The following is a 21,059-nucleotide window of genomic DNA, read 5'->3' on the forward strand; positions in this document are numbered from 1 at the left end:
ATAAATTATACAGTAACTCTTATATTGTCAATGCATTTATTTTTTTCATAAAAATTTACCCATTAAGAAAATATCATTTATCAATTACTTGGGTAGAAGTTATTTCAATGTGAAATTTTAGATGATAGCATGACCAAGCTCTTCATAAGAAAGAACTAAGAAAATTTATGCATACACATTAGTGGAACTTTTTTTAGTTATTGTTTTATAAATTAGGCCTTATGAAGTAAAGTACTGGCATAATATAGTCTATAGAAAGAAAGAAAAAAAAAAGAGTGTCAAATCTGAGAGTCAGTGATGATTGAAAATGAATGGCGGAGGACGCAGTAACAGTGTAAAAAACTCTTACACATTCGGTGCATACATCTTTATCTAACAAAAAATATAGCTTTCCAAATTTAAATGGTGACTAAACAATAAAATATTCAAGCTAGAGTAGTGAAAAGAAAACCTTGATGGAAAATATGCAGCATGCATCAATCAAAGAGTTCATAAAGTTTAAGCCAAAGTAGAAGATAATTATATATAGAATATATGTTTTAAGAGTTATCAGAAGAGATAAAGTTTGCATTTTCTAGCTTTAACTCACTGAACCATGAAAAATTGTTCTAGACAACTACAACACTGCAAATTTTCATAGCATATATCCATATTACAAAGAGATTCACATAGGCAAATGTTTGTAAACAATATTACATTATCCACATCTTTTACCTTTGCAACAATTGCATAACTTGAACATTGTCTCTCAAGAAAGTGAACAAAGCATGTTATTAGGACAAATGTATGCCACTGAGGAAGAAATCATGGTAACTTGAGTCTGAAGAGGTCTCTGCTGGATTAGCATATGATTTCTCCAATTCCTCATCCTCAGCCATAATTTCCTCAGATCTAGAGTTAAAGCTGCTATATGATTTTTCCCCTCTGCAAGATTTACAAAAAAAGTTACAATTAATGCTTCTAGCTTATCTGAAATAAAAGAGTAAATAGACAATTTAGTTCTCTAAACATAATAGTGTTAGAAGTTAGGTACTCTGAAACTTTGTGTCACCAATTTAGACCTTAAAGGGTGTGATAAAGTGTTAAATTGAAGGACTTAATTGGTGACTTCTTACATCTTTGAAAGAGTAAATTGAAGGTTAGAAGTAAAAATAGCAAAGTCCTATGTTTAGGACAAACCTGTGTGTGTAAATGTCTTCCTCCTTTTCCAATTTTTTACTACAGGAGTAACAAAAGCTCAAAACATTATCAGAAGGGTTAGGACAGGCTGATCCTTCTGAAAATGTAGAAACTTCGGAATATCCGAAAGCAGGTCCTTCCTTCTTGACGAACTCGGGAAAGTCATTTTTGTGACATTCCAAAATGCAGTCAGCAAAAATATGTGTTCGCTTCGGGTTTGGACCATGAGAAATTATACAAGTATAATCCTCAGATAGCTCTATCTCTCTTGCAGAGAGTGGACCTATATATCCATTATTAAAATCAATGGATATCGGAAGTGAACTTGGTCTAGTCTTCAACGAATAATCTAGTTGCAAACTTTTGCCTGATGCTGGAGGCAAACTCTTTATCGTAGATGTATTTTCTACACATAAATCATTGATTACCAAATTGGATATCTGGTTTGAGTTGATTAATGAAGAAGAATGCATGGAGGAATCAGGCAAAGAAGTCGTATAATTCGTGAGAGGTTTAGATTCCGCAATGAACTCTTTCTTTCTAGAGACATCGTCAATGCTTACCCCTTCAGATTTCGGAATTTTGGTTTCAGAAGGGAGTGGAATTACATAGTTTTTGGGCAAGGAACTAGATTTCAAATAAGACGCAAGAGTTTTATGGTTGTTCTTTGAGAGATTAAGGATGCCAGTCTTAACTCGCAATCCATGAAATATGTTTTTCCTCTGAAATTTTCCGAGAATCTCGTCATCGAGTTTGTTTTCATTAACAAGGGAACTTATGATGCGAAGGCCTACTTCACTGCAATCCAACTGCTTCTTATGCACGGTTTGAAATGACGGTCGAGGGGACTTGACGCTAAAAGGGTTGCTAAGATTCGAGAAGAGTTTGCAATCCAGAGGAGATGTAGGGCTCCAAACAGATTCAGAATCTGGTAACACTTTGGTACCAACCCCTATCCTAGACCCAGAGGTTTGAAAAAATGAGAAGCTTCTCTGTCTCGGGCTTAATGTATTACAAGGTAAAGAGAATTTGGATGAAGAATCGGCCATGAGATCACAAATCTTCCGAATATGAGCCTTTTCTCTTCTTCAGCATTCTCTAATACCCCATTCCTCTTCAACCGATAAAACCATCTTTCCTTGCTGCACCAAATTCAAAAGGCTAAAGCTTAGTTCCCAGTCAAAAGGAATCATGATCAAAATTCACAACAAAAACTGAACAAGCCATTGAAAATTGCTGGATTCGGATCCTCTAACTCAATATTTTTGTGCATCTAACTTACAATTTATACCATTGGATCCGTTTTAACGGTTCTAATCTTAAGCAATAAAATTAACTCCCTCTCCATTTTGGAATCTAAACTGTTAAACATGGATCCAATGGTTGAAAACACCGAGTTAGGAGGGCAAATCTCATCAGAATTTTCTAATCTTAAGCAAGAAAGATGCACAAAAATGCTTCTTTAGCCAAAAGAATTTTCTGCAGCTCATAATTAAGAGGGCAAATCTCATGAGAATTTAAACAATCAATCAGATAAAAGCTTTTCAAAAGATATTATAACATAATGTTTCAAAATCAACTTGGAAAATATAAATTTAAGAACAATAATCAAGCAATTTAAAGACTAGATAATAACAAACAAAGTTGAAAAAACAGCAATGAATACATTTTGGAAGCTCCAAAGTAAGAAATCAGATATATATGTGATAAATACAACACACAAACACATACAAGTACAACTTCTATTAGGAACACCACAATAAGATTCTTCATAGTTACAATTGCAAAAGATCACTTTTTTTTCAACAGAACAATTATCAAATGCTCAGAAACCAACAGAAAAATCAGATTATAGAATATAGAGCCTCCAAAACAAAAGCATCAAAAAGGGCTTCTGATTACTAACAAAAAAATAAACTTTCTTAACACATTCTTCAAAATGAACTCCTAAAACCAACCACAAAAATTCAGAGAATAAAAAAATAAAAAATTTAACCCAGAATGGTTCAGATTGGTCAGAACCCAAAAACGAAAAGCAGACAAATTTACAGTAAAAGCCACTTACTTTGCTTCAACCAGAGAGACCCAAATGCAGAAACTTAGCAGTGAAGAACATTAGCAGCAAAAGACCAAATTTTGCATAAGACATCACTCTCTTTAACATTTTATTTTTTTCCTTTCATTTCAAAAAGAGATTTTTATTTTATTGTTCAGAACCATGTTCCTCTTGCATGCATCAAAGTCAGAGAAACAGTGAACCACTGAGTCTTCCTATATACTAGAACTTCTCTCTCTCTCTCACTCTCATGAGAGCTCCAAATACGTACAATACATGTGCATTGTGTATTCTACATTATACATCATTTTCATTTATAATATTATCAAATTTTATTTAATAAATTGTAAATTATGTAACTTTATGTCCTTCATAAAAAATACTCCAATTTAGTTTTTTGATGTAAGGTGAATGTAAAATTTTCTTATATTTATTAAAGTAAGTTATACAGCAATATGAGTGAAAATTCATTTACAATAACTTTGTCAAAATTAAATTTAATAGTATGATACGAAATATTGACAAATTAATTAAATATACTTGATTTATTCATATAGGAATTTAATACGGTCTACCAATATTTTAATACTTTCTATCTATAACTTACCCAATATATTTTAATATTTTTATTTTATGTGTTTTTTGTACTATCAATAATATTTTTTCACCATTTTTAGGTAAAAATTAATCTCTTATAGAATTTGTGGTTACTCCTTCCAATAAATGTCGCTCTCAAAAATTTAAACAATGATATTTTATCATCTTAGAAATCTAGTTGAGTTTTACATTAGTTCATAATGATATGTGAAGAAATATTTTGGGATAAAAATACTGTCACCCGGAAATGCATAGTTTTGTTTGTTCAATAAAAGAATTGTGGGTCCAGTTAGCGACGCTAAGTTTCACGAATCTCATTTTGTGTGGGTCCAGTTAGCGACGCTAATGGGTATGGGCCACGAACTTCAACAGGCTAAAAAACAAAAATAGTTACAAAAGCAAAATAATAATAAAAATTTAAATCATTGTTTTTTTATTATTAAATGAGGAGTCTATTCTTCCTTTTTATGAAGATTTTCCACTCCATCGAATTTTTAATAAAAATTAAATTTATCTACTCCTACTCATATATCTAATATATTATTGGGATGCCATCTGAAAAAAGAAATTTGTTTTTGTGAAACTAAAACAACAAAATAAATTAGTTTGTTAACCATAAAATGAATAGAAATTTTTACTAATATCAACAAAAGAAAAACATGGAAATTTTGTTGATGAAATTTTGTTCATGAAAATTTGATTGAAAGATGAATGATAATGCAACAGAGAAGATAATGGGTAACATCACCTACCTTCATGATTTTAAGGGTCCCATTTATGGTCCCCTTTTGTGTTTCAAGGTTGAGTACAATAATTCCCTCTATGAATATCTTATATTTATCATTATCTTGTTTCAACAATTATTCAACATCAATTTCATTGTTGAGGAGAAGAAGAATTTGCTGAGGGTATAATTACACATATGATTATGTGCACTTACTTTTTCATTCTAAAAAAATATTTAATATTATAGTTTTCTTGGAACATTTATAAATTTGTTGTTTCCTATTAATGGACAAATGACAAATAAAAGATAAAATAATATATATTATATAGAAATTGTGGTGTTGCTTTTAAAATTTCAATTTTTCTATTCAAACATTTTTAATGAGTTTTGTTTTTTATCTTACAAAATTATGATGGTAAAATGTTGTGTAGATATGCATTTGGAAGTATTTCACTAAAAATTGTAAAATGGTTTATAAGATCTTATTAAAAGATCATCAAATTCTTCTAATTCAAGTCACATAATACAGAAACTTGTTTGGTTATGCAATTATTCAAGGAATACAAAAAATAATATATATAACATGGGAAAACTAAGTTCTTAATTTGTTCAAATATGATTTCTTTTTAAAATATAAGAAACAAACAATTTATATGGATAGAGTATAAATCTTTGAATTTGATTTACATTAGTATTTATTTTTACATTCATGGAGATGAGGTTTAGATGGCTCAAGTGTATATAGTTAAATCCACATACATGGATCAACAATCACCTAGGTAAAGTTTTAAAGAATTGTTGGATTAATTATGTACCTTCAAATATATGTTGTTTTGTCTGAAAGTTCCTTAGGTGAAGGCTACCAACGAATGATGAATTGTTTAAAAGGAATATTGTAGTGAGGATGGATGATATGATTTGCACTCTTTGTAACAACCATGTCGAACTATTGTTCATTTATTCATATTGTCTCAAATGTGTGTGGAAAAATTTATTCTCTTGGTTCCAAATCCCCATCAGCATTCCTTATATAATTATAGAGTTTTTTAATCATCAGCACTCTTTTGGAAGTGTTAAGGGCGCTAAACTTTGGAGAGTGTAGATGATAAGGAGTGAAACTATATTTTGGGCAAAGAAGTGAACTATGTGCACTTATTCGATTTAATCCAGACTAGATCTTGGATTTGGTTCTTCTCATTTGTAACTCAAACTTCTTTATCTTTAACAAATTGATGTATAGATCCAAAATTTTATATTACTTTAGTCTCTAAATAGATCACTAGTTGATCATTTCTTTTGTATTGGACGGACATCCATCCTACTGAGTTTAATATAATTTTTCTTTATTGAAAAAATATTTATTTTTACATTGTTATTAGGTGACAAGCTTCTTCATTTGCTATACAGTATTAGTGCATGATATTAAATGAGACACCAAGAGTGTAAGAATTTTCTATACTGTTACTACATTATTTATTTTTTATTTGTTATTGACTTTTAAATAAAAGTAATATAAATAACTGGTGAATAAAAATTAGTCATTACTCTCCAAGTATTGTTGTTTATATTTTTCATTTCATTAATGAACTTAAAGGGCTAAAAGCCCAAAAACAAAAACAAGTATGATGAAGTAAATTCTAGATATATTTTATTATTTTTGTTTTGAGTAATAAATTAACAGAGCAAAAGCCCAAAAACAAAATAACTAGGTAGCTCTCTGATTTATGAAGAAGAAGAAAAAAGGAAAATGCTAACAAACCCCCATGGCGCACTTTAGCAACGACCATACTCTATATGTGTTACTCATTATTCTGCTTTCTTTCCTTCTTTCAATTCTTCAATCTTCGAAAACCTAGTTTCTTTCTTTCAGGTAAAAAACTGTTTTTTTTTCTGCAATTCAATATGAGCTTAATGTTTCTGCTTATCAATCATTTACTATTGTGAGTTCGAGCTGAACCAACATGTCTCTATGCTTCAATTAACTTTCCCAATTTCATTTTATTCAGATATTCATTTTCAATTCTTGCAGAATTGCTCCTTTTGTTATTTTTGAATTGTTTCAGTAACAAATTTCTATTCAGTTGAAGACATTTGAATATTACAGTGTGAATGTGTGTGGAAAAAGGGTTTGTTAGTTTTACTGGTAATGCTGTTCAATAGAGTTGTTCAAAGCTAGAAGCCAATTATTTCTTGAAGGAAAGATTGGTTCTTTACAATTTTAATCTGTTTCTGAATGGATGATATTGAAGATGATGACACAATGTATCCCCCGAACCCATATAGGGTTAGTCATCTTCACCAAGGTTATGAATATATGAGTCGCCGGAAACCTACTTCGAGGGTTTCTCCATTTAATGAGCTAGTAGGAAATGAATATGGAGAAGATAATAATAATAGTAATGAGGGTGAGGAAGAGGTACAGGAAGAGGAAGAGCGATTAGGAGAGGAAGAAGACGATGAGGATGATATTGATCAAGCTAACAACATTCAGCCTTCTGACAAGGATATCGATGACAATGAAGAGGAGGAGGAGGAGGAGGAGGAGGAAGATGATGCGAATGGGGGTGGTGATGAAAATTGTGATGATAGTGATGATGGTGAGGATGATGATGACTACGACGATGATGATAAGCATAAAAGTTATATAGTGGAGATTGATAATGATGTAGAGTGCCAACCAAAGAAACAAAAGCTCAAGAGTTTGATTTCAACGTATGAACTTGCGCCCCATGTGCCAGCACCATCAGCCGCAGCTCCCTCAGTTTCTAAACCATATTTTGGTAGGAATTCCGTTAATGACTGGACTGAGCATGAGACACTCGTTCTTCTTGATGTATGGGCTGATTGGTTTCTTCAATGTGGAAGTAAGAGTCTTCAATTAGAGGAATGGCAAGAAGTTGCAGAAAAGGTATCAAAAGTTTCAAAAATTGAAAGGACAGGTACGCAGTGTAGACACCATCTAAATACATTGAAGAAAAAATACGAAAAGGAGAAAGTTAAATTTCGAGAAATGGATGATGGAGCTAGCAAATGGGTTTATTTTAAAAGGATGGATGAGCTAATGTCTTCTTCACCACAACAAGCAGGTCTCTGTTGTGGTTTGAATTCCGGTGAGTATGTTCCTGCAAACGCTAGAATTTATTCAAATCGGACAAATGGATTGGATGAAACAAGGAGTAGTCCTCGGAGTACAAAACCTATCGCTGAAGAAGGTTCAGATAGGCCTCATGCAAAGAGAGGAAGAAAGGGAAGGGGCAGTGGTGAAGCTTCTTCCTTCAGATTACTTGCTGATTCCCTTCATAAATTCAGTAACGTGTATGAGAAGATAGAAAATGATAGAAGGCAACAGATGGTGGAATTGGAAAAGATGAGAATGGATTTCCAGAAGGAAATAGAAACAGAGAGGCGACAGATTTTAGAAAGACTGCAGAGCGAGATTTCGAAACTAGAGCAGATAGATGATGAGAATGATGGTTCTTCTGAGAAGGGTATGTGATATCTTATGCATTATACAGTCCCCATTGTGACGTATCACAGAATGTAGACATTGGGTGTAGCTAGCTGTTGTACCATATAAATTTGAGGCATTTTGCACTCTGTTCAATTTTTTTGTGAAGCAATACTTTGGTCAAGAACGTTACATTTCATTGGAATCAAAACTGGTTAGTCCATCCATGTTATCATCACCATGTTCAGAATTATGTTCATTGTTTGTTAGTACATTGCTTTGCTTTCTTATCTCAAATTCAATGCTAGTTATGACAACAATCCGTTAGATATGCAGAAAGATTATATATTGTGATCCTTAGTCACATTTCTTATGGTTTTACATATTTTTGTTATATATAACATCTCTCTGCCCATTCACAGAACTCAAATTAAAAAACATTGTTTTCTTGCTTTATTTTTTCAAATATACTATACATTGAATTAATTTTGTTCAAGGTTTGAGTTCTAAAATCACTATTCATTCTGATGCCTTTCCTGCTTTGTCCATTGTTTTCATTTAGGGAAGAGTTATCATCTTGGTCTAATTTTTCAACTATCCAAGTGCATTTTTGATACCAAGTGATCTATTTATTAAACTATTCTTCACCATATAAGATTTGTCATGTGCATACAGTTGCACATACTCTTTCAGTTGGGGGCATTTTTTAGACCACAAAAAGACAGAGATGTATAAGGATCTAAAACCACTTAGGAAAATTTGAATAGACAAATTAAAATGCTAATAACAATACTCACATGTACAATATGGGATGATATGTGTGTTAATTTTGATCCAATATTCATTGATGTGTATTGGTGTCTCATAGGCCATAGACAAGTTGAACATGATTGGCACTCTAACATTCAAATATATTCAGTACTATGCAACAACAACCAATTATTTAAAGTTAACTGGTGAGTACAGTCACACATGAGGAACTGAGATCAGAATCTGACTCCTACTTATGCTTGTTCCTATTATCACAACAAATAGCATTGGCCTAATTAAGAATATCAAGATGTCCTTATTTCCCTGCAACTTAAAAAGCTATTAAAATATTAATTTGATTCTGAAAATTGGTATCATCAGTCAGATATCTCTTAAAAAAGGTAAATTTAGTCTAATCTTTGAAGAAGAAAAAAACGCAAATTTTACTACCTTTCAAGAACCAACTCCACCAACTGGACCGATGGACCAAATTTCAGAGACCAAAATTTTGAAGGATGAAATTGACTATTTACTTAAAAATTTAATTTTCTGTCAGTTGGAACAGACTTTTACATAATACTAGGAGACCAGATTGACCAATAAGTATCACTTTGAAGGTTCAGATTGATGATTTGGTTCTAGCAACATAGGTGTCTTAATTTTGACATTGCATAATTCAGCGTGATTTCCTCAGTTCTATCCAAACAAAAAGGCTGAGCTAGATTTTATAAATTTTGGACAAATCAATGATGATTTGGAAGATACAACTGCATACATTTATCCAAAGACTAGCCAATTTTACCACTTATTGTGATTTGGAATTATACAACTTGGAAGATTAGTATAAACAGAAATTTCCTTATTCAGGTTGAGGTCAATAATATTTTCCAAGGTGCAAAACAAAAAAATACATGGGTGACTATTTTGTAGTTTTTCAAACAGATTAGACAGAAATTTGCACATGGTTTTCTTGAATGGTTCCTAATAAACCTTCAAAAAAATCGATTTACTCCATTCAAATTCCTTCTTGGATTCAAGGGTTATGATTAATAAGCATTGACAGTAGTCATACAATGGTAATACCAGGTTACTCTCACGACTCGAACATATTACGATCTTCATCAACCTTCCCAACTGCCTCGAGTATGGAAGAGTAGGTGATGAGATCGTACTGCAATCCTTGTGAACTCATTTCTTTCATAAGCTTTGCAGCCTCTTCAAACATACCTGCTCTGCTAAGACAACCAAGGATTGTGTTGTAAGATACTACATCTGGCTTAGTAGTAGAATTTTTCATTTTTGTAAACATCTCCATGGCACGCTTCGGGCCACCTGTCTTAGCCAAGCCGTTTAGGATAATATTATGAGAATTTATATCCGGGGTGCAACCATTTTCTTCCATGGTTCTGAATATTGAAAAAGCTTCATCTATCATGTCTGCCCTTACCATCCCAGACATGAGAGCATTATAAGCATAAACATCAGGAGTGCATCCAAGCTTTTTCATCTCATTAAAAAGACTGATCGCTTCATTGAGTCGCCTGCATTTTCCAAAATGCTTAATCATTACAGCATACACACGAGAACTTGAATGTCCGCAGTTCTCTTTCAATTCCTGGAATAGCTCATTTGCAGCCTCGTAGCGTTTTGCTTTTCCGAGGCTATTGATCAGGCTGCAGTAGGCAGCAGGACAAGGTGGAAAGCCCTTTTCGTCCATCTCCTCAAGAAGCAACAAAGCCTGCTCAACTCTATTTGTCTTGCAGAAACCATCGATGAGAATTGAATAAGTAAATGAACTCGGGACTACTCCATCTTTTTTCATCTTCTGAAACCATGAATCGGCCACAGAAGGCGGAGCTTTGGCGTCAAATAAAGATTTGATAATGGTATTGTATGTCACAACATTTGGTGTGCAATTCAGCATTTTCATTTCACCCAAAATCTTAAAAGCATCTTTTAAGTGATCCGATCTACCCAAAATGTTAATCAAGTTATTCATTAGAACGACGTCAGGTTTACAACCATCTTTCAGCATATTCTTGTATATGCTGTATGCATCTTCAACCCTCCCAGATTTCCCCAGTCCCCTTATCAGTTCTGTATAAGTAAAGACAGTTGGGGAACACCGATACGTTCTCATCTCCTGAAGTAGCCTCAAAGCTTCCTCAACCTTACCCAACTTAAAGTATATTCCCATCAAAGTTGTATAAATTTTTGCTGTGGGCTGTAATCCATTATCCTTCATCTCATTAAATAATCTAAAGGCAGAGTCATCACGATTTAGTTTTGAAAATGTTGATATTAGTACACTATACGTAACCGTGTCCGGGAAACAGTGACCCTCACTGCACATTTCGTTATACAGCTCATGAACTTTTTCATGATGCCCTTCCTGCACCAGCATAAAGATGACAGAGTTATAAGTGCTTGCTGTAGGTATGCACTTACGACCCTTAACCTGATAAAAGATAGATAATGCCTTATTCACCATTTTAGCCCTTCCCAAGATTTTCACAATTTCAGACAATTCAGCAGGACCAATTGCACATGAACTTTTAACCATCTCTTGTATCGTCTTCCACAGTTCACCAAACAACCTATTTTCATCTAAGCAATGTATGAAAGCCATATAAGTGGTTGAGTCATGTTGAAAATGTCTTCTCTTCCCAGCCCACTTAAAAAACTGAATCTTAACAGTGGTCTCAACATCTACCTTTAGAACTTCACGAACCAAGCGAGCATCAACCTTCAACTTCAGCACTTCCAATGCCTTTTCTGCATCAGGTCCCCATTTAAATATTTTCAAAATCCTGATGAACCTCTCATCCAATAATTTCCGAGCATTACGACCATTGCTCAATACCCTCCCCCCATTTATGGGAAAGTTATGATTTTCTTCTTGAGGACCAGGCATCCGAAACATTTGGACAATCTCATTTTCTGCTAGTTTAATCCATACAACACAATCAGATATGTAGTTGGTATCCCTTCATTGGCAAAATTAATTAAAAAAACAAGAAAGTGAATAACAACAACAACATCATCATCATCAAAGCTGGCATTTTTTTCCTTCCTTTCATGCTTAAATGTAAGAAGAACACTTAGTTGTTGTAACAGAAGAACATGTCATATTTATTTTCAATTTTTCATTGATGAGCCCTTACATGTTTTATATTCTTATTGCAAAATCAGCACCTAGTTTTGCCCTGAGGTAGTGTATGGTTGCAACCTTGCAGGTATGATTTTGAGCACATTCTTAGAATGTGATACACAATGAAAGACTCAATAAACCTCATGTTAAGATTCTCAACCACATTGCATTTAAGACTCCAATCTGAAGTTAAAACTCACTTTAAGAGTATATGGATAAAACTGCATCAAATGTTCTTATTGAAAAACTAAGATCACAAGTATTCACACAACACATAACCCAACATTAACAAGTGGCATTGACAAAGTAAAATCAAGTTGATAAGAAACTTAGCATCTATAGATTAACACACGCTACCTGTTTGCTTTAATCTCTGAGAGAAAGGAGGCCAAGTTGAAATTTTCCTGCTCCTTGAAGCAATAACACAAGACTGGAATATATGCCTTTGCATCAACATTCTCGAGCTTATGCTATGAAAAAACCTTTGATTATGAAGTTGGGTCACTGAAAGTAACAATTTTTACTCTCATTTTGTAAGGTTTTCAAGCAATAACCAATCAATTTCTAAAGGGTATGTATGTCAAACGGTGTTTCAAAATTCAAGTGGAATATAACAATGCATGATCTTCATTGTTGAATTTCAAATGTAGTTACAGTATTTGGGAATTGAATCATTAATCTTATAGCTGAAAAGAAGACTATAGTTAACCCTAATATTAATCGCAATGCTTCTCTTCTGCTTTTTTGAGCAATGTCTGATAATCCAAAACGACAGCGTTTTCCCAAAAAATGGGCTTTTTAAACAAAATAATGTGTTTCTTATTCGCAAAATAACTAGTTATTATTTACGCAAAAAATTAATAACAACTTTTTAAGTTCAAAATCCAAAATTTTCAACTAAAATTACTGCAACAAAAAACTAGGTTTTTATTTGGTTAGTATGATTTTAATCTTATTTTGTACTTATAAGCAATGCATCCACACGTAAGGTTTTGCTTCATATGATATATAAGTGGCAGAACTATAATGTAAGTGTAAGTATATGCAAATATAAGAATATAAAATGTTATTTTCCCAGATTATTTTTTATGTCAACCAAAACAATTTACATTGTGTGGATAAAATACACAAGTATTTCGACTGAATATTATAGTGTATACATTATGCAAGAGAATAAATATTTTTGATACATATATCAATTCGTAAGAAATTGAATTCTAACGTTAAAACCCCAAGAAGAGAATAAATAGTGTATACATTATGCAAGCATTATATACAGCAGAATCTTCTTCCCCCTAGAGGGATTAAAAAACATGATAAATAAACTTGTACTGTCAGCGTATCATCCACCATTAATTTGTATTACTTTTGTTTAAGAGTCAATGATAGTTAACAAATCAATGGTAAATGATTTAGTGACAGTGTAAGATCAGTGTATACGTATTAAATCCTTAATAAAATTGGAATATTTAATAAGAAAAAACAAGAATCTTGATTCCAAGTAGTCAAAAAAACCTGAAAAAGTAGGCCAAATAATCTTAAAACCTATAGAAGATCCTAAAATCATAATTTCATCTCAGCAACCCAAAAACCTTACTTTCCCATTCACAATTCATATTCCTATTCTTATAAGGGATACATTCCATTAGACTTATCATGAATTTCATAGCAAAATTAACAACAAAATTTATGCTGAGCCAGTGTGCTCTGTCTTATTATCAGTCTCCATTGGTTCACTAGACTCTGGTGGGGCCTGATTTCCACTGTCCCCTGCATTCTCATTAGCGCTGCCATTGCCATTTTGTTGAGGTTGCTGATGCTCATTACCCTCAGGTGGTGGAGTTGGGGGTGTTTCTGGAGTTGCCACCTTGGCTGGCTTTGGTTTTGGTTTAGTCACAATTGGCTTACAGAACCTATTAATGCAAAACCAAAAACTATGAACATTACAATCAACAAACAAAACGAGAGAAAAAAATGTATGTTCTGATAGCGTATGAGTTCTATACACTGTCATTGTATCATCCACCGTTCATATTTAATTTAATTATCACTGACTCTTCAGAAAAGTAATCCAAATGAATGATGGATGGTGTAGTGAATGCGTATAAATCTTTACATTCTAATGAAAATAATGAGAAAACCATGAAACTACAAACAATACCTATCAACAGCTTCAGCTTTCTTTCTTATATCAGCTGATAAGAGTACAGGAGTGGCATATTTTGGAAGTGAGTCCTGCTGTTGCTTCTTCTCCCTAACCCAATTCTCAGCCTCTAGGCATTCATTCAAGACCTACAAATAAGATGAAAACTACTTTCAGATTAAGTGGCAACCGGAACAAGAAACTCGGGGCGGAAAAATTGTTGATTAATTTACCTTCTCTTTCTCGCTAATGTCGATGTGATCAAATTTGGGATTATTTGAGATTACAGTTTCTCTGTAACCATTTATACAATAGATAAGTTCATCAATTACTGCACCCCTCTCCTCGTATTCCTTGTAACGCTCTTCAATTGGATCACCTTGCTGCATTTTCAGAAATCTTCATTAACACTACAAAAAACTAAAAGTAACAGAAATATCTCTTCCACTTATGTGAGGTTATATAACAGCACAAAAAACACATGTGCATCGAGTTTTATTGCCACTAATAACTTCATCATCGCAAATAACTTCATCATCGCGAAGTTTTATTGTTATCAGGGGATAGGAGTAAGGATTTTGGGGATTTTCGACAACAACCAAGCCTTTATCGCATGGAGTTCAATAGGGGCAGTGATTCTTTAATCACTGAATTTTCATACCTTCTCGAGCTCTTCGAGTTTGGCAACATAAACCCCTTTGGTTTCATCTTCACCGTCCTCATATAGCCAGTCTTCCACCTCCTGAAGTTTAGCAATAAACTCCTCCCTCTCTTGAGCAATGACAAACTCTTGGTATTTGTCATTAAGCTGAAATGATAACAAAGTAATTAGTTTGAGCGAAGCCAAATATTCAACCTCAAACAAGGAGAAAAACAAGATAACACTCACTAAAATTTTCAACTAAAATTACTGCAACAAAAAACTAGGTTTTTATTTGGTTAGTATGATTTTAATCTTATTTTGTACTTATAAGCAATGCATCCACACGTAAGGTTTTGCTTCATATGATATATAAGTGGCAGAACTATAATGTAAGTGTAAGTATATGCAAATATAAGAATATAAAATGTTATTTTCCCAGATTATTTTTTATGTCAACCAAAACAATTTACATTGTGTGGATAAAATACACAAGTATTTCGACTGAATATTATAGTGTATACATTATGCAAGAGAATAAATATTTTTGATACATATATCAATTCGTAAGAAATTGAATTCTAACGTTAAAACCCCAAGAAGAGAATAAATAGTGTATACATTATGCAAGCATTATATACAGCAGAATCTTCTTCCCCCTAGAGGGATTAAAAAACATGATAAATAAACTTGTACTGTCAGCGTATCATCCACCATTAATTTGTATTACTTTTGTTTAAGAGTCAATGATAGTTAACAAATCAATGGTAAATGATTTAGTGACAGTGTAAGATCAGTGTATACGTATTAAATCCTTAATAAAATTGGAATATTTAATAAGAAAAAACAAGAATCTTGATTCCAAGTAGTCAAAAAAACCTGAAAAAGTAGGCCAAATAATCTTAAAACCTATAGAAGATCCTAAAATCATAATTTCATCTCAGCAACCCAAAAACCTTACTTTCCCATTCACAATTCATATTCCTATTCTTATAAGGGATACATTCCATTAGACTTATCATGAATTTCATAGCAAAATTAACAACAAAATTTATGCTGAGCCAGTGTGCTCTGTCTTATTATCAGTCTCCATTGGTTCACTAGACTCTGGTGGGGCCTGATTTCCACTGTCCCCTGCATTCTCATTAGCGCTGCCATTGCCATTTTGTTGAGGTTGCTGATGCTCATTACCCTCAGGTGGTGGAGTTGGGGGTGTTTCTGGAGTTGCCACCTTGGCTGGCTTTGGTTTTGGTTTAGTCACAATTGGCTTACAGAACCTATTAATGCAAAACCAAAAACTATGAACATTACAATCAACAAACAAAACGAGAGAAAAAAATGTATGTTCTGATAGCGTATGAGTTCTATACACTGTCATTGTATCATCCACCGTTCATATTTAATTTAATTATCACTGACTCTTCAGAAAAGTAATCCAAATGAATGATGGATGGTGTAGTGAATGCGTATAAATCTTTACATTCTAATGAAAATAATGAGAAAACCATGAAACTACAAACAATACCTATCAACAGCTTCAGCTTTCTTTCTTATATCAGCTGATAAGAGTACAGGAGTGGCATATTTTGGAAGTGAGTCCTGCTGTTGCTTCTTCTCCCTAACCCAATTCTCAGCCTCTAGGCATTCATTCAAGACCTACAAATAAGATGAAAACTACTTTCAGATTAAGTGGCAACCGGAACAAGAAACTCGGGGCGGAAAAATTGTTGATTAATTTACCTTCTCTTTCTCGCTAATGTCGATGTGATCAAATTTGGGATTATTTGAGATTACAGTTTCTCTGTAACCATTTATACAATAGATAAGTTCATCAATTACTGCACCCCTCTCCTCGTATTCCTTGTAACGCTCTTCAATTGGATCACCTTGCTGCATTTTCAGAAATCTTCATTAACACTACAAAAAACTAAAAGTAACAGAAATATCTCTTCCACTTATGTGAGGTTATATAACAGCACAAAAAACACATGTGCATCGAGTTTTATTGCCACTAATAACTTCATCATCGCAAATAACTTCATCATCGCGAAGTTTTATTGTTATCAGGGGATAGGAGTAAGGATTTTGGGGATTTTCGACAACAACCAAGCCTTTATCGCATGGAGTTCAATAGGGGCAGTGATTCTTTAATCACTGAATTTTCATACCTTCTCGAGCTCTTCGAGTTTGGCAACATAAACCCCTTTGGTTTCATCTTCACCGTCCTCATATAGCCAGTCTTCCACCTCCTGAAGTTTAGCAATAAACTCCTCCCTCTCTTGAGCAATGACAAACTCTTGGTATTTGTCATTAAGCTGAAATGATAACAAAGTAATTAGTTTGAGCGAAGCCAAATATTCAACCTCAAACAAGGAGAAAAACAAGATAACACTCACTTTGTTTCTCATGTCATAAACATAAGCCTCAACTTCATTCTTTTTGTCTTTTGTTTCCTCCATCACTCGATCTTGCAAAGCCATTTCAAATTCCTTCTCTACAGCTTTCTGGACATCCACGGGCAACATTGCACCATAAACTAGCTCTGCAACGGAAATGTTTGTTTTCTTTACCTTTTTCTTTGAAGCCTCAACCTGCAAATATTATAAAATAGCCAAACAAATTACACTTAATGAACCATGCTTGACAACAAAATTGATACACAAAATCCAACAACCCATAACATGCATGCACTATCATTATTTCCGTATATTTCTAAGGGGAGACATGGAGCTTGTTGTCTTTTTTCTCTTAATGTTTTCTAAACCCTGGAAATAGGGAAAAAATGAGAACAAGGTGCACCTTAGTTCTCTATAATGAAAGCATGGCAAGTGAAGAAGGAAATCACATTAATTAAATGCACCACATAACACCCAAACACAAGTAAATACCACAATAAAAATTCAACAACGGGGTCATATTTTTGCTTCACTCTTCAGGTAAATATTTTCAGCTAGTTTAAACAATTTAAACTATGATATTATAATCTTATCAGAGTCATAGTTATAATCTATTCTAGTCTCAAAAACCCAAACTCCAAACAAAATTACCTAGCAATAGCAAATTCACGATGTGAATACTAATCTAAATGAGCAATGGGCTTTCCATTGTCAAAAGCAGCAATGTGGTAAAATGTTCACAAGTTTAAAGTAACAAAAGACAAAGTCATATCATACAATTCAATATAACAGAAGAAAACAAATTATTCTGAGCAGGTGCTTCAAATTTTCTTTCACTGTCTACCTTTGTATCAACATCCATTTGCACAGGCTTATCTCCTGTCTCAGGAAGGCCATTTTCAGCCACAGGGGCATCAGCAGCGGCATCATCAGTTTCCATCTTGGTGTTTTCTCCTGCTGGTTCTTTCGAAACTGGAACCTCGATTTCTTCCTCTTCTAGGAGCTAAAAAAATTATAAAACAAAAATTAGGAACAAATGCTGTGGTTTGCAACCATGACATCAAAACAGAAGTTATTATTATTATTAAAAATAAAAGCAGACACTAATACAGAATAAACTTACGGTTGCTGACTCAACAGATACAATCCCATGTAGATTCAAACGAACTTTCACTTTAATTTTTGCCTTTTCACTTTTGGCGGATTGGAAAGGGCCAATCTGCATACATTCGAGAATCAAAACAATGGCAGAAGAAAAGTTTAGTAATAAAGAAAGGGAACTCAAAAACTGACTTACAGTATATGTGCTGATAGGTGCATATGCTTGCAACCCACTCACATCATCATATTGTACATCAACAGAAAAGGTTCCTGGCCTGTAAAATGTCAATGCCTTGACACTAGGTATGGGATTTCCCTTAGGGAAAACAACGGCACTTTGCTTAGTATCTGCTTCACTTTCCTGTGCATCTGGACCAGAACCTTTCCAGGAAAGAGAAACTGAGAATGGAAAGCTTTCATTGACCTATATATTAAAAAATAGAAGCAACGTCAGATCAAATCCAAACCTAAGTATGCATGTATAATTCACTGCAGGGAAATATCAATTCAAAAGCATGAAATACACAAAATTTGTGATCCCTGATGAACTTTAGACTAAGGCAGACAAACAACTTAGAGTGCATAACAAATGCTGGAATTCAAAATTTACAGTCCACAAGTACTGGAGATATGAATTAAACGGGCTTACACACTCTTGTAACAAATCAGAAGGCCTCGTAAACTGAAATAGAGACTAGTCCAATGGAAGAAACCTTACCTGAAACTCTCGAACTTTAAATGTTGGACTGAGAATAGCACACTGCAATGCACAACCCCTAGCAACACATTCACTAGCATTCATTGTCCGCCTAGGCTCTTTTTTGAAAAACTCCGTCAATATTTTGTTTATAGCTAGTACACGAGAACCAGAACCAACCACCTCAACCATGTGTACATTCTCAACAGTAAGACCTGCTTCTGCAAGTGCCTTTTCCAATGGTTCCTTCACTCGTTCCAAAATTGGCAAACTTAGTTGCTCAAACTCGTCACGCTTGATAAAACCCCTAACGTCCTTCTCATCCATCAGGCACTCAATATTCAGAGGTGCCTCAGGATTTGCACTAAGCACTTTCTTCAGCTTCTCACAAGCAGCCCTCAACCTTAGACAAGCCCTGGCATTCTGGAAGACATCAATCTTGTACTCCTCCTTAAATTTTGCAGCGAAGTGGTGGAATAGAACCTCGTCAAAATCCCTACCACCGAGAGACCTATCATATGAATGAGCCAACACTTTTAGCTGCCCCTTTTTAAACCCGGCAATGCATACTTGCATGCTAGCGTGTCCAATGTCAACAAAGGCTACATTCAGCTGATCATTTTCAGGAAGATCGGTTTTATAAATTCCATAAGCCAAGGCAGTTGCTGTTGTTTCATGAAGGAGGTGAAGTGGATGCAATCCTGCAATAGTAGCTGCATCCAAGACTGCCCTCCTCTGAAGATCAGTAAAATAAACTGGAATTCCAACGCAACAATCAACAACGGCTGCATTCAGATTTTTCTCGGCAATTTCTTTAAGGTTCGAAAACATCATTCCAAGTACTTGGGTTGGTGAGAATGTCTTAGCTTCACCTAAGTACCGTGAATGAATTAATGGGTATCCATCAGGCCCTTCAGTAACAACAAAAGGCAGTGACCTCAGATCCTTCTGCAACTCAGGGTCAGAAAATTTCTTTCCAACCAAACGCTTCATCTGTGAGATCGAATTCTTCGGGTTCATCATAGTAGAAGCAGCTCCAGCTGTTCCAATGAACCTTTGTTTGTCACCGAAGCATACAACTGCAGGAGTTTCACGCTTCGACTCATCATTAAGCACAACATCAATCCCCCTCTGCCTCGCAACTGCAACAATGCAGCTCTCATTCCCAAAATCAAAACCAACCACGCTCATCTTTGCTTGATCTCTGAACCAACAACAAAATCTGAAATAAAAAGTAACCGTCACATTAAAGTCTGATGCTCACAACTTTCTACTATGGTAATAAATACGATTAAAATGTAATGAACAACATAGACAAATAGGAAATCTAACGGGCACAGTGCATTACGCAGGAGGTTACGGCACATATTTTCTAGCAAGGTAAGAAAAATAAGACAAAATGGAAAGAATAACAAATACAAGTAGAAAAAATAATCAGAACAGTGCATTAAAAATCAGGCTATGCGCATAGTTCTCTAATATGGTAATAAATATGACAAAAAGTGAAAGAACAACAAGTGAACAAACACAGATAGGTTAATTGTAGGGACAATGGCTTACACAGCAGTCCATGACTCACATATAGTAACAAAAAGTTGTCGGTAAAAAATCGGCACAGTGCACGAAACTCCCACCTAGCCGTAAAAGATAAAGGGCCAGTAATAATATAAATTTAACAGCAACCACATAGAAGTAAAACTGAACATTAAGCCGCAAATACACATCAATATTAGGTCAAAATACTTCCTCCACATAAACACACAAAATGGGTAACACTCATAACAACAATGACAACAGCTATAGTATAAACTTGCATCTCAATAGTGTCATTGATCAAATACAACAGTTAAAACATACAAAAAACGAACATTCAGTTGCAAATACAACTAAAAACTAAACCAACTTGAACAACAGATACCAAATCTAATGCATAGCATCAAAGTTGTGTTAATTAAACTCAAGTGACACAATGCAAAATAAATAAATAAAAAACAAATAGAAGAAGAATGAGGGTTTACCTAGTCAATGAAAAATGAACACAGAGAAAAGGGTTTTGTGTGGTTCTGGAAAAAAGTTAAGAGAATGTGAAGAATACAAGTCTATTAATAAATAAACATGTTTTGGGGCTGTTATGTAATTTTTTATTTTGTTTTAATTTATGTTTATGACCCTTC

General features: G+C 34.0%; 5 protein-coding genes across 9 annotated transcripts; 1 reads left to right on the plus strand and 4 right to left on the minus strand.

Moving 5' to 3' along the window:
- On the minus strand, positions 553 to 3,475 carry LOC109342848. 3 transcript variants are annotated; one of them, XM_019580874.1, is made up of 3 exons: positions 3,245 to 3,475; positions 1,180 to 2,340; positions 553 to 924 (listed from the first exon to the last, which is right to left on the minus strand). In XM_019580874.1, the coding sequence occupies exons 2-3, from the start codon at positions 2,226 to 2,228 to the stop codon at positions 774 to 776; spliced, it is 1,200 nt and encodes a 399-aa protein (XP_019436419.1). In that variant the 5' UTR covers positions 2,229 to 2,340; positions 3,245 to 3,475; the 3' UTR covers positions 553 to 773. The 3 variants fall into 3 exon arrangements, with proteins under 3 accessions (XP_019436419.1, XP_019436420.1, XP_019436418.1); XM_019580875.1 differs by having other exon boundaries at positions 553 to 903; positions 1,180 to 2,321; positions 3,245 to 3,474; XM_019580873.1 differs by having other exon boundaries at positions 1,180 to 2,321; positions 3,245 to 3,473.
- Positions 6,379 to 8,353, plus strand: LOC109342851 (trihelix transcription factor ASIL1-like). Of its 2 annotated transcripts, XM_019580881.1 has the most exons (2): positions 6,379 to 8,045; positions 8,220 to 8,353. In XM_019580881.1, exons 1-2 carry the CDS (start codon positions 6,793 to 6,795, stop codon positions 8,224 to 8,226), a joined length of 1,260 nt encoding a protein of 419 aa, XP_019436426.1. In that variant the 5' UTR covers positions 6,379 to 6,792; the 3' UTR covers positions 8,227 to 8,353. The 2 variants fall into 2 exon arrangements, with proteins under 2 accessions (XP_019436426.1, XP_019436425.1); XM_019580880.1 differs by lacking the exon at positions 8,220 to 8,353 and having other exon boundaries at positions 6,382 to 8,163.
- On the minus strand, positions 9,592 to 12,587 carry LOC109342850 (pentatricopeptide repeat-containing protein At3g16010). Its single transcript, XM_019580879.1, has 2 exons — positions 12,266 to 12,587; positions 9,592 to 11,697 (listed from the first exon to the last, which is right to left on the minus strand). Exons 1-2 carry the CDS (start codon positions 12,363 to 12,365, stop codon positions 9,851 to 9,853), a joined length of 1,947 nt encoding a protein of 648 aa, XP_019436424.1. The 5' UTR covers positions 12,366 to 12,587; the 3' UTR covers positions 9,592 to 9,850.
- LOC109342248 (heat shock 70 kDa protein 15-like) lies at positions 13,386 to 15,671 on the minus strand. The gene is made up of 5 exons (XM_019580271.1): positions 15,653 to 15,671; positions 14,713 to 14,939; positions 14,285 to 14,434; positions 14,070 to 14,200; positions 13,386 to 13,821 (listed from the first exon to the last, which is right to left on the minus strand). Exons 1-5 carry the CDS (start codon positions 15,669 to 15,671, stop codon positions 13,596 to 13,598), a joined length of 753 nt encoding a protein of 250 aa, XP_019435816.1. The 3' UTR covers positions 13,386 to 13,595.
- Positions 15,533 to 21,024, minus strand: LOC109342849 (heat shock 70 kDa protein 15-like). Of its 2 annotated transcripts, none has more exons than XM_019580878.1 (10): positions 20,904 to 21,024; positions 18,907 to 20,107; positions 18,385 to 18,612; positions 18,211 to 18,306; positions 17,932 to 18,090; positions 17,088 to 17,282; positions 16,860 to 17,006; positions 16,432 to 16,581; positions 16,217 to 16,347; positions 15,533 to 15,968 (listed from the first exon to the last, which is right to left on the minus strand). In XM_019580878.1, exons 2-10 carry the CDS (start codon positions 20,074 to 20,076, stop codon positions 15,743 to 15,745), a joined length of 2,502 nt encoding a protein of 833 aa, XP_019436423.1. In that variant the 5' UTR covers positions 20,077 to 20,107; positions 20,904 to 21,024; the 3' UTR covers positions 15,533 to 15,742. The 2 variants fall into 2 exon arrangements, with proteins under 2 accessions (XP_019436423.1, XP_019436422.1); XM_019580877.1 differs by having other exon boundaries at positions 17,908 to 18,090.

The sequence above is a fragment of the Lupinus angustifolius genome, chromosome LG03, assembly GCF_001865875.1.
Source record: "Lupinus angustifolius cultivar Tanjil chromosome LG03, LupAngTanjil_v1.0, whole genome shotgun sequence".
Classification (NCBI taxonomy): Eukaryota; Viridiplantae; Streptophyta; class Magnoliopsida; order Fabales; family Fabaceae; genus Lupinus; species Lupinus angustifolius.